Below are 18,598 nucleotides of genomic sequence, written 5' to 3'. Positions count from 1 at the left end.
GAGGACCTTAATGACAGCATCACCCAGCGCTCAGCATGCTGTCCACAGAGTGTCCATAGATCCCTCTGTGTCATCAGGTTGGGTGCGGGCTACAGTTACTGGCCAGTAAATACCACTCAGCTGGTGCCACAGCTCCAAGCGCAGAATCCTTGCAGGTCTGCCTCTAAGCCACCAGCTTAGCCAATTCCCACGCTAACTCTGGTTGGGAAGTGGAGGGGCTTGCATCCAGAGGCCCATGGAGTAGTGTAGCCTGGCCTTACACTTCTCCAGGGGGCAGCAAAACTCCCTGTTTCCTGATGTTGCAAGGCCATGTGTTTCTTATTATGCTGCTCTTGGCAAAAACCTGCCAGACAGCCAAGACTTTTCTTCCTTAGTTTTGTTTTTTAAAGGGGAAGAAATCACATACAAAAACTCCCAAGACTTAAAAAATGTAATTACATTTGGTGTCAAGATGAGGAGTCCGGGAAATCTCGAGTAGTTTCTAAATGGGACTAACAACCCTCCTTTTGGTGGACTGACCCAGTTGATGTGCAGGGAAAAAAAAAAAAAATGTATAGAAGGTCACGCAGAGTTATTATAGAGATATATCTGGCCCTTGCCTGTGGTCTCCATCCCATAACCAGAGTCATCAGGATTCAGAACTGAGAGGCATGGCAACCTCAAAACCAACTGCACGTCCTGAATGTCTTTAAACAAGGCTCCCTCCCTTCTTGTTTAATCGTCTATGCAGGGGTGACACAGGATCTTCTCCAAGGTCCCTTTCAGCCCTAAATCCATGACTACAGTAGTTTCAGGGATGGTGTTCCCATGCCTGAAACTCTTTTAAAATAATCCTAGTGCAAAGAGGTTGGGATAAGAATTCCAGGGTGAGATGGCTCAGCACTTAGTTTACTTTGCAAGCATGAAGGCGAGAGTTTGGAAACCCACTTAGCATCCGGTGGGCATGGTGGCCTGCCTGTGATTCTGTCATTGGAAGGTAGAGGCAGGGGATCCCCTAGAGCAAGCTGGTTGTCTAGACTAGCCGTACTGGGGTGCTCTGGGTTTCACTGAGAGACCCTGCCTCAACCAGTGAGAAAGATGGAAGTGCAGTGTGGTGGAAGATGATTCTAAGCATCAGCCTCAGGCTCCCATATGCATGCACAACCATATTCACACGCACCTCCACACACGCCACATGCAAACACACATACACACACACACACACACACACACACACACACACACAGATAAATGAGCAGCCCATTGGTCACGTGGTGTACCATGCACTGAGAGTTAACAAGGCTCAGAATCAAGGCTCTGTGAGTGCAATGTTTCATAGAAAGAGTGTATATGGATCTCTTACAGCAGGAGAGTAGAGTTATGTTCCCTTGTCCGTCTGACAGGTGGAGATGAAGCTTCAGCAGTCCCTACATGATGCAGTGTCACGTGGGTATGAGCTCTGGAGTCTGTGACTTGGTTTCAGGTCTATGCTGCTAGGTGGCGCTCTTTTGTAGTAACATGAGGCACAGTGGCCTGACAAAACAAGGGTATTTGCCACTTAAGCAGTCTCATGAATAATGTGACTCTCTTCCACTTTGTACGTACATGGCCTCCAAGGTGTCTTCTGCAGAGAAAAGCAAAAAGAGTACACACAGTGCTTTCAAGGACCAGAACCATGAGGAGTTACATCACACATACGCGCATGTGCACATGCACATGCACACGCATACCTGCACACATGCACATGCATGCACACACACACACACACCCACACACACACGCACACAGTTCCATTGGCTAGAATCTAGTCACATGACAGCAGCGTGACCAACTGGGAAGTGTGAAGAAGCCCATGGACACTAAGCATGTATGCACAGTTGCTGGCAAATTTAAAACACATTTAAACACAAAACCACTTCTCTAATTCTGCTTCCCAAGTGTCATGTGATGCGTGAGGCAACATGAACAAATGTCTCTTCAGCCCAGGTAGGCACCAGGGCAGGCCAGTGAGAAGATTCCACTCAAGACGAGCTTGGGTTTATTGGGATCACTTACAGGGATGTGGGCAACTCAAAGGTCAATCCGAGCATGGTAACTACATAGGAAACCACTCCTGGGCGACGGACCACTGTATCCCTGGAGCTTCCATTGAGGGGCATCCCTCTCCTCAGGTAGCCCTGGGCGGAGCTCTGTGAATCCCAGAACTCCCTGAGCTTCTGGAATCTTCCCTCCCTGCTCCAGGAAGCAATGTTTCGGGGGTTGGAGGAAATTGCCACATGCACCCGGGTCTGTACATGGAAGACCATAATCTTGATCTTACAGGGCGTAGCGTAGAAGACACTACTGCATAGCCCAGAGCTTTACAAAGAGAGGAGCTCATCAGAGGACAGTGAGGAAAGATTCACACCCATGCATGGCTGTCTTGAGTACAGTCCTAGGTGCTGACCTTGGGCCTTAAACCGCAAACTGTGAGAGACAGACTTTGGCGAATGAGCCAGACTTCACGGCTCTTATTCTTAGAAAGCGTAGAAATGACAGACAGCCAGGTGCGCAGTTAAGTATCAGAACAGTCAGAACCATTAACCTGCCTCCAGGTGAGGGTTTGGCGAAGTGAGGATGCGATGCGGGAACCATGGAAACAAAGACGTGCCCACACAAGTGTGAGTTCCAAAGCTCAGAGCACCAGAAATCGCTTAAGAGCCAGGCAGGCATGGCAGTCACCTGTCACACCAGACCTCAAGAAGCAGAGACAGGAGATCCCTGAGCAATCTGGCTCTTACTCACACATTAGACACAGTTACTTTCATGAGCCTTAGGACCGTGTCTAGCACACAGTAGCCACTTGGTGCAAGTTAGTTTTTCCCAGCATCCAAGTACCAAGTAGCAAGGGCACTGTTTTATAGTCACAAAGCCAGTTTCTTATTGGTCCTACACTTAGGTCCTTAAATGACTGTTTACTTTGGGCCGCCAACAGCCTTTGCTATCAAACAGGGGCAGTAGTTCCTTCTGTACCTGCCTAGTGGTCGTGGCTGAGAGCTGGTCCTGGTATATTCCCAAGGACTTTTCCAAGGGCAGTGTCTCTGACATTAAATCCGCCAGGGCAAAAACAACCAATCAATCCTTCAATCAATCACAAAACAAAAAAACCTATCATGACTCCAAGAGTGGGACAGTCCTAGTTAATGAAATCATTAAAGAAGAAAGAAAGAATGATGACAAATGATTTGTGTGTGTGTGTGTGTGTGTGTGTGTGTGTGTGTGTGTGTGTGTGTGTGTGCACTCATGCAGCTGTGTGAACGTGTGTATATGTGTATGAGGCCGAGATCAACTAGAGTGTCTTTCCTCACATATTGCTGCCTCTCTTGTCCTTTGGGCTTGGGTATCTCCCTGGCCTAAGATTCACTAACTAGTCTAGTCTGCTGGCCAGCAAACCCCAGAGAGCTGCCTGTCCCCCCTCTACAGAACTGGGGTTACAAGCATGCTACCACTCTCACCCTTCTGCCATCCCTTCTGGGAGTCAAATTCAGGTCTTTTCTCATTGTCTTTCTTGAATGAGCAATCACTGCAACCTCACAGCAAATGATTTTTAAAGATTCCGTTGGCTGAAAACAAAATCTGACCAAGAGAGTTTTGCTTAATAGCCAAACAACAACAACAACAACACCCCCAACCAGTGTATGGCAAAGCTATTCACTCCAGATGACAAAGACCCACACCTGCCCTCATCTATGCCCACGTCCACCTGGTCATGTGCATAATAATCTTGTGAAAAGAATGCATTTTATAAACTAAAACAACTGATTAGCATTGGTCCTGTGATGACGGTGTTGGGTAAATGTAAGGATCACCACACATGCACACTTACCTCCTCACTCAGCCTGGCCCACCCCTAGTAATGTTTTTCCCTTTACTTCAAAATGAGAAGCAGCGCAAGGGATGCAGTGAGTGGGGGTCACTGTAAATCTCCCTCCAGACTTGGAAATCCTAGTGATAAAAACCACATGACCTGCAGGTGTAGCCGCACTAAGTTCTTATTACTGTTCACATGTAGTAAGCATCAGAGAGACATTTTAGAGGCATGAAAGGGGCACTCTTCCTTGGAGAAATGATTTAGGACCTTCGTGCTGAGGGCCTGGGCATCCAGTAGCTCTGGACAGCTAGGATTGTGGGGGTGGGTATATGGGTATTTTCGTAAGTTCAGGAGCCCCACCTGACACAGAGCCTAGCCCTGTGTCACTGTGTACCATGTGGTAGTTCCAGGAAGAGGCCTGTGGGTGGCTTTCTGGTTCCTTGCCCAACAGACTGAGTCATTCTGATTAAATCTCTTAGCCTCTGATTTCCTTTATTATGACTGAAGGCTGAATGCCCACCCTCCCTGCAGGATGACTGTTAAATCCCAAAAGGTGGTAGCTCCAGCCAGGAAGGGAAATGCTGCTCCCTGTGATGTGGATACAATTGCCAATGAAGAGTCCTGTGCTTATAGTTTCATAGAACACTGTGCTTTCCCTTCCAGGTACCCCAAACTGGCTGCGAAACACCGGGAATCCAACACTGCAGGCATTGACATCTTTTCCAAGTTCTCAGCCTACATCAAAAACACCAAGCAACAGAACAATGCTGGTGAGTGCTTCTTGGGACGCCCAGATGGGGTCCACTTCATGCCACATGGCACAGTGCATCTAGGGATGCTCAGGCAGGGTCCGCTTCATGCCACGTGGCACAACTCTTGCACGGTACATCATGGCCATTTCAGACCACCAGGTCAGAGAAGCTTCTGGAACCCATGCTGCTTGTTATTGACTCACCTCCTCTCGTCTTCCTGACTCGGAAGGGAGGGCATGGAACCCACTGCCCTTAGAGCAGGAGAAACAAGAGTGTGCCATTGTTGACTCAGAGGTGGGATGTAAGCTTGCTTTGGAAAACCCCTGTGTGACACAGCTGGAAGGCATGGCATGGAAGGATGCTTGATGCTCTATGACCCCCGTATATGTTCCCACCTTTTTGTAGTTCCTGAAAAGCTTTTTGGGGGCTGACAAGAAGCATGAGGAGGGTAAAGAGGGTTAAAATTTGGTGCAGGCCACAGACCTAATTATCTGTACTCTCTTTACCATGAGCGTGGGGAGTCTGGGAAAGGAGTTCTGAAAGCCGGCTCCCTCCTCCCTCTTCCTTCCTTCCTTCTCCCTCCTCCCTCTTCCCTCCTCCCGCTTCCTTCTCTCCTCCCTCCTTCCCCTCCCTCTTCCCCCTCTTCCCTCCTCCTTTCTCCCTCCTTCCCCTCCCTCTTCCTCCCTCCTCCTTCCTCCCTCCTCCCTCCTGGCATCGGCTTCAGGCCTGGGACCTGCTTCTCCTATGTTGGGGTCTGAGCACCCCACATTTAAACTTATGGAAATTTCAGTCCCTCATTCAGCATCATCCTTTAAAGATTTGCTGAGGGACCTGAGTGGGGACGTGTAGAACCTGAAGAGTGGTTGTGAGTCCCCCCACCACAAAGGGAAGGGGTGAAAGAGTGTTCCCTTGACTGTGGAGAGCAGGAATGACTAGACCCCTGGGGCGTGCCACCACACCAGACAGAAGAAACGCCATATGAATCTTCATGAACAGGTCAGTTGATAAGGCACAGTGGACAAGCAGGAAGATACCAGGCACTCTTGGATTTCAGAGCAGGGGTGTCTCTGGGTACCTGTGAGAGGGAAAAAAAAAAAAAAAAAAAAAACACTAGGAGAGCAGAAACAGCCTTGTAGGAAGGGAATATGCCTGTCATACAGGTACTGAGAACTTGGTTTGTCCCAAGAACAGAATAAAAGCCTAGAAATCCAAAGAGACTCTTGACAGCATTCAGAATGACGAGAAGGTGGGGGAGGCAAGGCAGGATTTCTTGGCTCACAGTTTGAGAACACTGTCCATCATGGCTGAAAGTCTGGAGTGTGAGACACTGGGTCACTATGCCCATAGTCCCCTGGGATGGCTAGTGAAGAAGGAGGGTGCCAAGCTGCGCACAAGCAAAGCAGGAGACAGAAGGCATAGTCTGATTTAATAAGGAGTTGGTTACCAGGGCAGCAAAAGGAAAAGCAACTTCTATGAAGGTACCTGAAGTAGGAGTTCCTCCTCTGAGAAAGTTTCTAAGAGGGTTTCAACTAAGATCACAGAGTGTAGGAGGTTGGGGAGATGGAAAAAGGTTAAGGCCAGAGGTCAAGAAAAGAAGCCAGAACCTGCAATGCCAGTCTGTGTGTCTCTGGTCTTATCTCTTGGACAATACTACCTCAGAAGAGCTATAAAGAGAGAAATCTTTGAAGAATGAGATGCAGTATGTGGAGAATATTTTAAACATACTGGTGATCTTGCTTCATGACAGTTTGGCTCCTGTAGTTGGTTGAATAATGCCCCTTCCCTCAAAGGTCATGTCCATCTGTCCACTGGATCCTCAGAACATGACCCTGTTTGCTCAGGATCTTGAGATAAACTTAGTGGGGTCTATAAACCCAATAACTGTTGTCCTCATAAAAAGATGAGAAGACACAGAGATGTGGGACAGAGGGCCATGGGAAGATAGAAGTGGAGAGTAGAGCCATAGAGCCACAGCCGTGGCCACAACCACAGCCATGGCCACTTTCATAGCCATGGCCACAGCCACTGCCACAACAACAGCCATGGCCACTTCCATAGCCATGGCCACAGCCACTGCCACAGCAATAGCCATGGCCATAGCCATTGCCACTGCCACAGCTGCAGCCACGGCTTTCCAGAAACAAGGAGAGAAAAGGAAAAGGAGGCATGTAAGTTTGGAATGTTCTGTCTTGCAGAACTGTGAATTTTAAGTCACCCAGCTAGTGGTCTTTTATTGCTGTTAAGTCTGAGGAGATTAACACAGCTTGTGAGAACTATTTTAGGATTGCAGTGACAGATGACAAGGGAAACTTTTAATGAAGGAAAGGTTCATTTTGACTCACACTTTGAGGGTACCATTCATCTTGGCAGGTAGGCATGAGACAGGGCCTCATAAGTCTATGTGTAGTCAGGAGGCAAGACATGCTCAGCTTGCTTTTTGCTTTTATCCATTTTGTTAAAACCAGGACCCAGCCCATGGGATGGTGCCACCAGCATGGGGTGGGGCTTCCTTCCTTGCTTAACTCTCCGTGGAAGCACCCACATAGACACACCCACAGGTCTGCCTCCTACTTGACTCTAAATCAACTCAAGTTGTCAATCAAGATTAAGTATCACAGCCCTCAGACCTTCCTGTAAAAGACCAGTTATTGACAGTTTGCTGGCCCAAAGCCCAGAGGCAAAGGGTGATGGGGCGGGGGGTGGGGTGGGGGGGGATTCTCTCTTTCCTGGGTCTGCCAACTCTTGATTCTTTTTCTCCAGACTCTACGACCAGTGTCTTTTCATCTCAACCACAAATATCTTCCTCCATACTTGCCAGAGTGCCCTCAGAAAGATTATCTCATTTGAACCTTGCAGACTTTTTAAATTATAAACGGTATTTACATATTATCCACATTTACAGTTCTGTTATGCCCAAAGCCAAAGCAACAGTTTCCACAGAATACAGCGTGTCGATTTCCTATAAACTCAATACTCTCCAATTTTCATTGTCTCCCTTCTTCTGTTTCACCCTGGGTTTCTCTGTAATGGGCTTTGCCCTTGTGACTCCTTCCCCTGACCCACTCGCACATTTTTTTTTTTTTTTTTAAAGCTCAGGCATTGTCTGCTTTCTCAATAGCTGTCCCCCACATGGTCTGGTCTTCTCAGCCACACACTGAGATAGCCTGCGCTCTTCCTTTGTAACTAGAACTTAACCACCACCCCATATCCCCTTTCAATGTCTTTTCTTCCTGTCCCATACCCCGTTTCGGTGAGCAGGGCCCAAATGTTCTTAGGTTCAGCAGGCTCATATTTCTGCAGGCCAGTCGTGTTGTAGAGGAGTCCTCCCTCCTACAAGACAGCCCAGAGCCACACTCCCCAGCCAGCTCCATGTTCACGGCCTTCATGAGCCAGGAGACAGGCCGCAAGTCTCTCCACCTTCTTAGCATTCCAGGATGGCAGCTCCAGGCTTTCTGATATCCATCACTCTGCCCTCTTTCTTGCTGGCTCTTCAGCTAAGCATCTAAGTATCCAACATCTTACTTCAAGTGGTACCTCTCCTTAATTCACATTTTCATTTATCTCATTTATTTTGTGTTCGTGTTCAAGGTACAGATGTGTAGGCAGTAGGCTGTGCATGTGCACATATGAGCACATGTGTGTGGAAGCCCAGGTCATCCCAGGTGTTGTTCTCTCGATGGTACCCCTTACCGTGTTTCTTGTTGAGACAACGTCTCTTGCTTGCCCAAAATGCACTGATTTGTCTATGTCTGCTGGCCAGTGAGCTCCAGGAATCCACTTGGTTTTTAAGTGATGTCATAGCAACTCCAAGCCTCTATGTCCGGTATTGGGGGGGCCAAACTTGTTGTTATGCAGAAAGCCCTTCACCAGCTGAGCTATCTCTAGCCACCTCCTTTCCTTTTTGAGCTTAGCCCTCTCTCCCTTCTTTCCTTGGACACGCTGTCGATGGCCATCATCTAGTTCTGCCTTGTCACAAAAGAGCTTGAGAAACACCAGTGTTGCAAATCCTTGCTACCACCTGCACTCTCCAAAACTACTCAAAGCCCAACTCCACCCATGGGAAATGGTCCCAGGTAGAACTCAAGAGAATTGGCCATTAATTCAAATATTCACTCTCATTTAGACATGCAACAAAATTCTGTAGAGACCCAGCAAATGGTTCGGTGTGTAAGAGTGCTTGCTCTACAAGCAAAGGCTCTGAGTTCAAATCCTCAACCCCCATATAAAAAGCTGAGCATGGCTGTATCATGTGCCTATAACTTCAGATTTTTGAGGGGAAGGAGAGGAGACAGAGATAGGCAGATCCTTAATGCTTGCTGACCAGTCAGCCTACATGAAATGGTGAACTTCCTGTTCAGCAAGAGACTCTGTCTCGTCAATAAAACAAGGAGGCAATAGAGAAAAACATGCACTATCTGGTTCCAGCCACCGCATGCACACATCCACACACTCGTGTGTGCTCACGTTGCACAGAACAGCACCCACTCTGAGCCCAATTTGAAAGAACATGTCTTACACTGGGTTCTGAAGCCACCAAAGAGGAACAGATAAGAGCCATTGCCCTTAGCAAACTAGCTGTCTACCTGGGCCAGAAGCCAGGCAGATGTGGCATTACTGGCCTGCGTTTGAATCGCAGAAGTAGCTACACAAACGTGCCCAGGAGATGTGTTCCATCTAAGCCTGTTTCTGAAACTATGGGATGAATGTATTAATCAATACTTCTGCCAGGCAGAGTCACCATATGTGTGGCAGGCGCATTGTCGTTCTTAAGTCAAAGCGCGTGCACGCCTTGGTACAGTGCCTGGTGTGCACAGAGTGCTCGCTGCATGGTAGTCATGCCCACTATAGTGGGACACACAAGACAACCCTGCTTCTTCTGCACTTTGCTCTTCCTTCCCACCCACCCTCAACCAGGGTCTGCTGGACTCTCACCGTTGCCGTTAATTTAAAGGTAGGGCCTAATAAATGTCTATTATTAGCCCTGTAATTATTACAGCAGTATTTTCTAACCCTCTAGCAATCAATGAAAACAGAGACATAGCCTTGGTCCACCTGGGGCAGGGCAGACATTAATCCTCAGTTGTCCTCCAGTAAGTCCCAGTCTATATCCCATGCCATCTGCTTCTAATAATTTCTATCAAGCTATTTCTCATCCAGAATCCCCAAATACTTGCTAATGTTTGTTATCTGGGCTGAATCCTCCATCCATGCCAGCCATGTGCTTCTCCTCCACCTCACCCCTCAACCCCCTCCACCAACACCCCCTCGCTACCTGGCTTCAGGAAGAGACAGTAGCTGTGTGACCTCACACTATTTCATTGCACTATCACAATGTGAACTGTGGCACCTAAACTCTCCGTCATATCATGACAGTGCCACATCGCCATGATGCACCACAGTGTCCAGTTGCACCATCCCAATTCTTCATTGTGATGTCACAACGCCCACACACGCACGGCTTCTCTGAGCTCGGCACCCAGCAGCTGTGTGAGATGGAACACCTCCTCCCTACCACCTGAGTTCACATCTTTTCTCTTGTTGGCCTCACAGCAGGGGTGGGTGCTGGGTGCTGAGGGCAGAGGTGTGTGTGCATCGGTTCCCCCATCTGTAAAACAGAGAGAACAGGTGTGCACCCACACTCATTTCTGTGAAATAATGGTTCTGATGCACAAGAGCAGATGTTTTCTAGGGCTGACAACTGCACCTTGGGGCAGTTTGAAGGAGCAAGATGGCTACGGGGATTAAGTCAGGGAGTGAACAGAAAACTAGAGTCAACACCCAAGCAACATGTTTGAGGAAGGGCAGAGGGCAGTGAGGAGAGGCATTCAGAAAGCCCAGCCTACTAGGAAGGAGAAGGAGGGAGGAGTCACCAGGTAAGGCAGAAAGCTTAAAAACAAAAGCCCAGGGCTATCTGTGGAAAACCCCTGTAGTAATGCCGAAGGCTGTGTGTCTCTTGCTTGCTGTGCAGATCCTGGAATTCTGAGTTTCTCTTAACTGTGTTTTCCATGGGTGCCACTGTTTTCTCAGGGAGACTTCCGCTGAGCGAGGGATCAGGACTCTCTGTCTTGAGGGGAGGTGTTGAGATGGACTTCAATGGAGTCAGAAACTCACAGAGAGAGAGAGAGAGAGAGAGAGAGAGAGAGAGAGAGAGAAGGAGAGAGGGTGCTCATGGCCCCAAGAACAGACACCTTTTGGAGAAGAAAGCGCAGTCAGGAACCCTCTGCTCCTCCCTCTCACACATAGCCTTTTTTATTGGACAGGCACATGTGCAGTGGTTGGGGGATGGGATGAGGAGCAATCTATACAACTTGTTTGACATTGGAGTCTCCAGATCCCCGAAGTGGAAAAATTCGGGAAACACACACACTCCCATCTTCTCTTTGGCATGTGCCATGCCATCCTGGAAGTCTGCAGCAGAAAGCAATCCGGTTGTCACCCTGAATACTGCTCCCATGCATTGTGCCTGGCCACATGGTACAGAGTCTAGCCTCCCTCTTTAACTCCTGTCATCTCTGTCTTGATTACCTGCCTCCCATCCCTGCTCCTTGCATCTTCCTCAGAGATGCCACCAGGGCATAGGTCACCTCAGATGAGCCAAGATGGGTGGCAGACTTGTTAGTCCCAGCAGCCCTGCCTGTCCCCACCGCAAGGGCATGCAGTTTGGCTCCATGGGTTCCCCTCTTCGCTGGAGTGGTTTCTTTTACACGCACTCTCCTACAGTGCATCTCTCTGCCATCTCCCAAGACAATCTAGGTTTCTCCCTCTGAGCACTCAGCTTTCAACTGGCCATCAGAACAGAGCTGGAAATCACTGCCAATTCAATTCCCGGGGCTTTCACAGATTCCTTGTAGCTACTTACCATAATTTAGGCACAGCGTACTGTATTTTACTTAGTCTTTTGCAATCTCTCTTTTCCTTACACTTCAATCCTATCAGTTCCCGGAGCACATTTCATGTCTTATGCCATATGGCGCATTCCAGGCAATTAACAAGGGATGGAATGCACATGTCTAATTCTCTATTCGTATTAACTCATTTGAGAGTCCCTTTCTATTTCTTCCAACCCTATCGCGTTTCCCTCAGATACAGTTAACATTCCTGCCCAGAATTACCATCCTTGTTTTGGGGAAGAGTGTCAGATTCTCGTGTGTTTTCTTTCTAGCTGGCAAGGACCGGATTGGGCATGTGTACGCACTGGACTGAGGCAGAGATCTGGTGTTCTATTCCCCTTGGTTCACCGTCACTGTCTTCAGTCCCCAGTTTTTATGGACATGCCACCATGACGGGAGAGCAGAGAGCTCTGAAGATCCCACTTCTGGGGCTGCAGGGAGAGCTCTCTTTTCCTGTCATAGAGTGTGGACTCTATAAATCGCTTAGTTTGGGGGCCTTATCCCTCTGGGTTTCTCAGGCTGTCTGACCACACATCTCTGGGATGGATGTGTTTTCCCCATATTTGAATTCCCTCCCTCTCCTCTACTCTCTTCTTCTCTTCTCCTCTTTTCCACCAGTGTTCCTCTGTCTTAGGGGGAGGGGTCTTCATTTCTATTTTAAATGGAAAATCCATGTGCTCTAGAAGGTTAGTGCCTCATATAGCAAAGCACCATCCACTAGAAGAAAGTGAGAAAGAAAAAACAAAAAAGGTCTATAAAATGGAGCTTGGTGTATGTGTGTGTGTGTGTGTGTGTGTGTGTGTGTGTGTGTGTGTGTGTGTACATCTGTGCATACATCTGTGTATTTGTGTGTACATGTGTCTGTGTGCGTATCTGTGTATCTGTGTGTGCATGCGTGTGTGTGTGTGTGTGTGTGTGTGTGTGTGTGTGTGTGTGTGTGTGTGTGATGTGTCTAAACCAGGACCAGAACCCAGGGCTGCCTACCTGACAGGCATGGTGGGCCACCACCTGGTTCCAAACTTCCAAGCAGACAAAGCAGAATAAGCCTCCTGGTCAGTGCAACCTGGTCCCCTCTGCAGATAAAAACAAACCAAGCTCCCCACAAAATGACAAGTATTCCTGACACCGCGGGGCTGCTGTTTCCATTTTCTTTGGCTCTTCCTTCTCTGCTTGCCTTCTCACCCAGTGACTCCAGGCTAGGCCAGCTCACACAGTCTGTGTTTCCTCCCCCATGCAGACCCTGTCTGTGGCCCTGCTTTTGGGCTGCACCCTCCCCACCTCTCTTGTGTTCTGTCTGCACCCTGGCCTGCTTCTTTTTGTTCTTGTGTCTCCGGGAGTCCCATGAAGCTTTGCTGCAGCCCTGAGCACATGTCATCAGTGTTTTGGGCCCTGTCTTGTGCAGAACCCATGTACCCTTGTCTTAGGCCAGGGCTGTGGATAGGATAGGGCATATTGTGGACTTGGCAAACGGCACAAGGTCACTCAGCTCTGCTCAGCAAGGTCCTTGGGGTCTTTGAACACTCCAGACAATCCACAAACAAGTGTTCGTGGCTGTGTTCAACAAAGCTTCCTCTGCGGATCCTGAAACACTAACTTCACGCCCTTTTCCTACGTCACAAAATATTATCCTTATCACTCCCCACATCTTGCAATTATCTACCCAAAAAATGTAAAGACCGATCTTAGCCTCGGACAGCATAAATATGGGCCCTGGGCAGTGGTCTGGGTCTGTAATGTGCCCACTTCCGTCTCAGGCAGTCTGTGGCTACAGTAGCAAATTCTCTTGATTTCCCTTCCTCTACTCCTGTCTGTGATGAAGAGATTAAAGCAATGCCTTCTCCTGTAGCATTGTTGTGTCAATTAAACACCACCGCACAAAACAAAAACAAAAACCGCAAAACAAAAAACCACAAGCTCTTAGCTGTGGCTGCCCTGGGCAGTCTGCCTTTCCCACTAATAGACATGTGCTGCCCTCTTGTGGTAGGAACAGAAATCAGCGGAAGGATCTATAGATTTCCAATTTAGTCAGTCTTGGGAGTTCCAAAAAAGGGCCAGCTCTCCAAGCTACCTCCTGTGATCTATGCCCAGACTTAGGGAAGGCTATGTCTAGTAGGCCTGACAGAGCTGGAGGACCCTGGCATGCTGCATCCCGAAGTCTCTCTTCTCTTGTCTTCTCTTCCTTTCCCTTCCTCCTCCTCTTCCTCCTCCTCCTCTTCCTCCTCCTCCTCTTCTTCCTCCTTCTCTTCCTCCTCCTTCTCCTCTTCTTCTTCTCTGTCTCTCTGTCTCTGTCTTTCTCTCTCTCTTCCCCCTCTCCTTTCTCTTCCTCCCTCCATTTCTGTCTTTTACTTTCCTCTTCCACTTCCAGCATGACAGGTCTGAACCTTTATAAACTTCTTTGACCTAAACCAGAGATGTGTTGGGAAGGATTTGAACAGCCTGGGAGGGCCATTAGTTTAGAACTAACCATTATTATCAAAGAGCCCGTGCCTGCCACAGAGTGTCATGAAAGCACACCGCGGTTGGGGACAGAAGTAAGCTTGATCTTCCCCTAAGATTCCCAGGATGTGGCGAGCCACAGTGAAAATAGAATGTGTATGTTCGGTACTCCAAAAGCAAGGCAATTAATATCGTCTCTTCTCCCTGCCCCCCCCCCCCCTTCAAGCATCAGCTCATACTCTGGGCCCAGTATGGAAGGCTGCCTTTTCTGTACTCAGACCCCACTCACTCGCTCTCGGTCTCCTAACCTCCAAGAGCCCAGTGAAAAGGCAAAGGAGACAACTGCAAGGTCGCGCTAGATAGGGGACTCTAAGCGCAGAGGCCCAGCAGCATTCTCAGGGTAACACAGGGCTGGGGCTGGGCACTCCATGTCTACTCTGTTGGGGTTATTACTGTTTCCTCTGACAATCCAGGCTTGGTACCAACTGGAAACAACAGCTTCCATCCAGCCTGGGATAGTCCCGAGTGGAGGTCAGGGCAGCCTATCACCATGCTGTTATCGTTGGGCTCCTGGGTGGCCAGACCTTCCATGGAAAGTAACCAAGGTTCTCCTTCCAAAATACGCCCCTGCCACAAAAGGAGCTCTCCAGGCTGCCTGTCCCCGAGTCCCCTGCCTGCCGCTTGCCAGCTCCCGGTATTTGGCTGGTTGGTTGGTTGGTTGGTTGGATGGGTTAAAAGTTGTGCTTTGATTAGCATTCTTGCGAGGAAAAACAAACAACTCAAGCACTGTGGGACCCACCTCCGAGATTCGGCAGGCCCCACACTGTTAGACTGTTCTTCAACGGAGGGTCTTTGAGGCTGAGAGCGAGAGGGGTTGTGACTTCCTGTGGCAGCTCTCAGGCGCTGGCCAGGGAATTCCTCCAGAGGGCCTTTGGTTTGGTTCCTTGTTGAGGAGGCTTCTGTGATTTTAATTTTAAAGTTTGTTCCGGAAACAAATAAATCCTTGGGTAGGAGTGAGGAAGGGGCGGTGGTGGTGGTGGTGTGAGGGTGTTGAATGGGGCTGGCGCTGGGGGGAGGAGGGGGAGGAGGGGTGGGTCCTGCGTGGGTGGGCTCATTCATTAGTGAGATTTTGCTGTGTGGGCTCCTGGATTACAGTAGAGCGCGGACCACCAACACCATTCGCGCGGAGGAATTTCCCGCTGTCTGACCAGAATGAATTCTGCGGGCCTAGTCTGGCCTCGGATCAACACTTAGGGCATAAAGGAACATTGGACGCTGTGGTTTGCACAAAACTTAAATGTCCCCGTAGCCGTGGCTACTGTTACTGTAAGAGCTCTCCTAAATCTGTGCAGTCTACAAAGACATTGTTTCTTAATGTCTGTGTCTGTCTGTCTGTCTGTCTGTCTCTCTCTCTCTCTCACACACACACACACACACACACACCAGTAAAGGCCTCTCATACCTCCTTGAATATTCACATCAAGGAGATCTCAATGAAATGGAAATAAAGTGTGCTTCACTTCCATTCACGCCAGCACAACACATTTGCTGCGGTCCTCCCTGGGAAGACCTCGCCTGATCCTCACAATATGTAGTTGCCTGCGGTCCTTTGTGTAGGGTTGAGGCCTCTCGGGCTTTCTGCCGTCCACTTTAGCATGGCCATTGCTGCTGTCCTTGTTCAGTTCATGTTTAGCCGGGCGTGTGTTGAAAAGTGGCTCTGTCCCACCTCGCTGGCCTTGTACAACACCTTCGACTGAGGACAGTGCAGTTTTACAGAGACACAAACAAAATGGCTTCCAGTCTCTAGACAAAAAGTGCACATGAACCCTGCTTAGTAAAACTTGTTCATTCCTTTGTGTTTATCTCTAGGCTGCTCAGTTGTCTTCAGTGGCCAACCTTGTTGTCTGCTTCCTGCTTTTGTTAAACCTACGGTCTTCTTTTTAACAAATAGAGAGGAGATGTCAGGAATATTTCCAGCAACCGTCTTTAGCACAACCATCCTTTGTGGTTCAGAGTCTCAAATTCTGGTCCTGACTTGGGGAGCCAAGAAGTAGATATTGAGGCTGTGAGCCTGAGGGAAGGCTCACGGGTCCCAAGCAGTCACAGTGGCGTTACTGGTCTTGATGGTGTTCGGCAGAGCAGAGTATGTCTCATTCATGACCATCCTCGGAGGCCACCTCAGTCCCTGGCCTGTGGCAGCTGCTTGGTCAGGTTCTCATAAGTAGTCGCTGGGGAGACGGCTCAGTAGGCAAGAGCGTTTGCCAGTGCTGAGTCTGTATCCTCACTACCCACGTGAAAGAGCGAGTAAGAAATGGCTGCATGTGCTTATAACCTCAGCCCTGGGGAGTGGAGACAGGAGGATTATGAGAGTTCTCTGGTCAGCTGGCCTGCTGACAGCAAAGCAGAGAGTGGCAAGGCAGCACCCCCAACATCCTCTTCTGACTTCTGCATGTGTGCAAATGGATGTTCACAACTACGCACATATGTAACATGTACACCCCCCACACACCCCCACACTATTCATCCATTATCACGTGCTATGCAAGGCACTAGAAGAACAACGTGAGAACGACAAGGCACTGCAATGCCTACATGTGTTGACAGAGGGTATGGCTTACTGTGTGTGTAGAAACCTAACTACGGAAGCTAAAGTAAATGTTTATTCTACTGGACTTAGCGAGGCCCATGAAGCACGTTGCTATGTACCAAGCCCTGTCCTAAGCAGCCTTGATCATGTTTACTTCTTAATAGGACTTTGCTTTCCTCACATAACAAGTCAAAAAAGAACAGTGTGTTGTGGGCAAATATTGCGGCTTAAACACAAGGTGGACTCAGGTCCTCAGGGCTCCTGATTATTCTTCTTCAGTCTGCAGCTTTGTGCATGCGTGTGTACGTGTGTGTGCTTTTGGTGTGCATATTCTATAAATGCATGAGTGTGCAGGTATGTCACTGTTACACACACACACACACACACACACACACACACACACACACACACACAAACACACGCACATGCCTAGATCAGAATGTGGGACGTCTTTCCTCCTCACTCCACTTTGTTACTTCGAGACAGTCTCCTAGAGAACAGAAGCTCAGACAGAGTGGCTAGCTAGCTACGGAGCTTCCAGAATATTCTCATCTTTGCCCCACCCCACCCTTACCCTGTGCTGGGGTGGGCTTTTTTTTTTTTCCTTTACACAGGCGCTGGGGATTTGAACTCAGGTCCTAGGGCTTGCAGAGCAAGTACTCTTATCGGCTGAACCACCTTCCCAGGCCTCAGTGTGTGTCTTTGGTCCTCATTTCACAAGGCAATCACTCTGCTTCTGGACATCACATGCAGGTTTAAGGCACTGTCCAAGGCCTTGTCTTCTCCAGAAGCCCATGATCGCGTTCTACTGGAGTCTCATCTGGCAGATCTCCCTGAAAGGGAGGCAGACTGGGAAGATGTGTCTTTTTGATAGGGCACTCTGCTATCCTAAGGGGGAAACATGCATTCTTCTTCTTTTTTCTATTAGTAACAAAGAAGGGAAGAGTGGGTCCTTGCATGAAATCCACTTTCAAGTTAAGGAAATCTTCCTATCTTCCCTATGGTGAACGATCTGATCTAGCCGTGCCATAAAAGATACATAATTTCCCATGCTCCTTTGGGGCTGACAGAATCTTCTGGACCTTAGAAAATAAAAGGAGCACACCGTGTGCAGAATTTGCTATGCTCTCAGTTCAAACTTCAGAAGGCACAGATTCCGGTCGTAGAAGTCAAGCACCTAAAACACCCATGAGCAGATTCAGTTTTCAAGCCACAGTCTGCCCAAGGCCAGGTAAGGCACCATGGTGGGCATGGGAGGCTGAGTGTAGTTTGAGGTTCAAGGTTGGTTTGGGCTTTTTGAGACAGACTTTCTTTGTATAGCCCTGGCTCACTTTTGTAGATCAGGCTGGCCTTGAACTCACAGATATCTATCTGCTTCCGATTCAAGTGTATCTGAGAAGTTCTGTGGACATATCTGCCAAAGCCCCAATGCTGCCCCGTCTTGTGATGAGTAGGAGGAAGGCTTACTGTGACCAGACTGTGGCTGAACACTTATAAAGAAAGGATCAGGTCAGGTGATGGTACCTCATGACTGTGATCCCAGCAGAGGCAGAGGCAGGTAGATCTCTGAGTTTGAGGTCAGGCTGGTCTACAGGGCGAGTTCCAGAACAGCCAGGGCTACACAGAGAAACCCTGTCTCAAAAAACCAAAGGAAAAGAAAGGAAATGACAAGGTGAGAACTGTGGGCAATGGCTCAGTGGGGAAAGGGCTTGCTGTGTAGATATGAGGACCAAAGACTTGAGTTTGGATTCCCAGCACCCACATTTTTTAAAAAGCTTGTAATTTCACTGCAGAAGAGGAAGGCCCCTGGGGTTTGCTTGGCTAGCTAGTCTAGCCAAATTGGTAAGCTCCAGGTGTAATGAGGAAAGCAGTCTTTAAAAAGAAAGTGCCTGACTGAGGAAGACACCAGCATTGACATCTGGCATGCGCAAGCACATGTATACATGCATGCACGCACATGCACGTACACACACACACACACACACACACACACACACACACACACACACACACACACGGCCAGACAAGAATCCCCATTCATGGCATAATTTATTAAGTGTGGGAAAGGCAGAAGGAAGGCTGCTTTTCTCTCTTTCATCTTTGA

General features: G+C 48.7%; 1 protein-coding gene across 2 annotated transcripts in view; it reads left to right on the top strand.

Annotated features, from left to right (window-relative positions):
- The window catches only part of Clic5 (chloride intracellular channel 5), a 144,772-nt gene that overhangs the window by 109,155 nt on the left and 17,019 nt on the right, over nucleotides 1–18,598 (top strand). For both annotated transcript variants that reach the window (XM_051152920.1, XM_051152921.1), the window contains exon 4: nucleotides 4,493–4,599. In XM_051152920.1, coding sequence (XP_051008877.1) covers nucleotides 4,493–4,599 — 107 coding nt within the window. The remainder of the gene's footprint in view (nucleotides 1–4,492; nucleotides 4,600–18,598) is intronic.

The sequence above is a fragment of the Acomys russatus genome, chromosome 11 (assembly GCF_903995435.1).
Source record: "Acomys russatus chromosome 11, mAcoRus1.1, whole genome shotgun sequence".
In the NCBI taxonomy this organism is placed as follows: Eukaryota; Metazoa; Chordata; class Mammalia; order Rodentia; family Muridae; genus Acomys; species Acomys russatus.
Note: the sequence above shows the minus strand (reverse complement) of the source record. Positions and strands in the feature narration are given on the sequence as shown.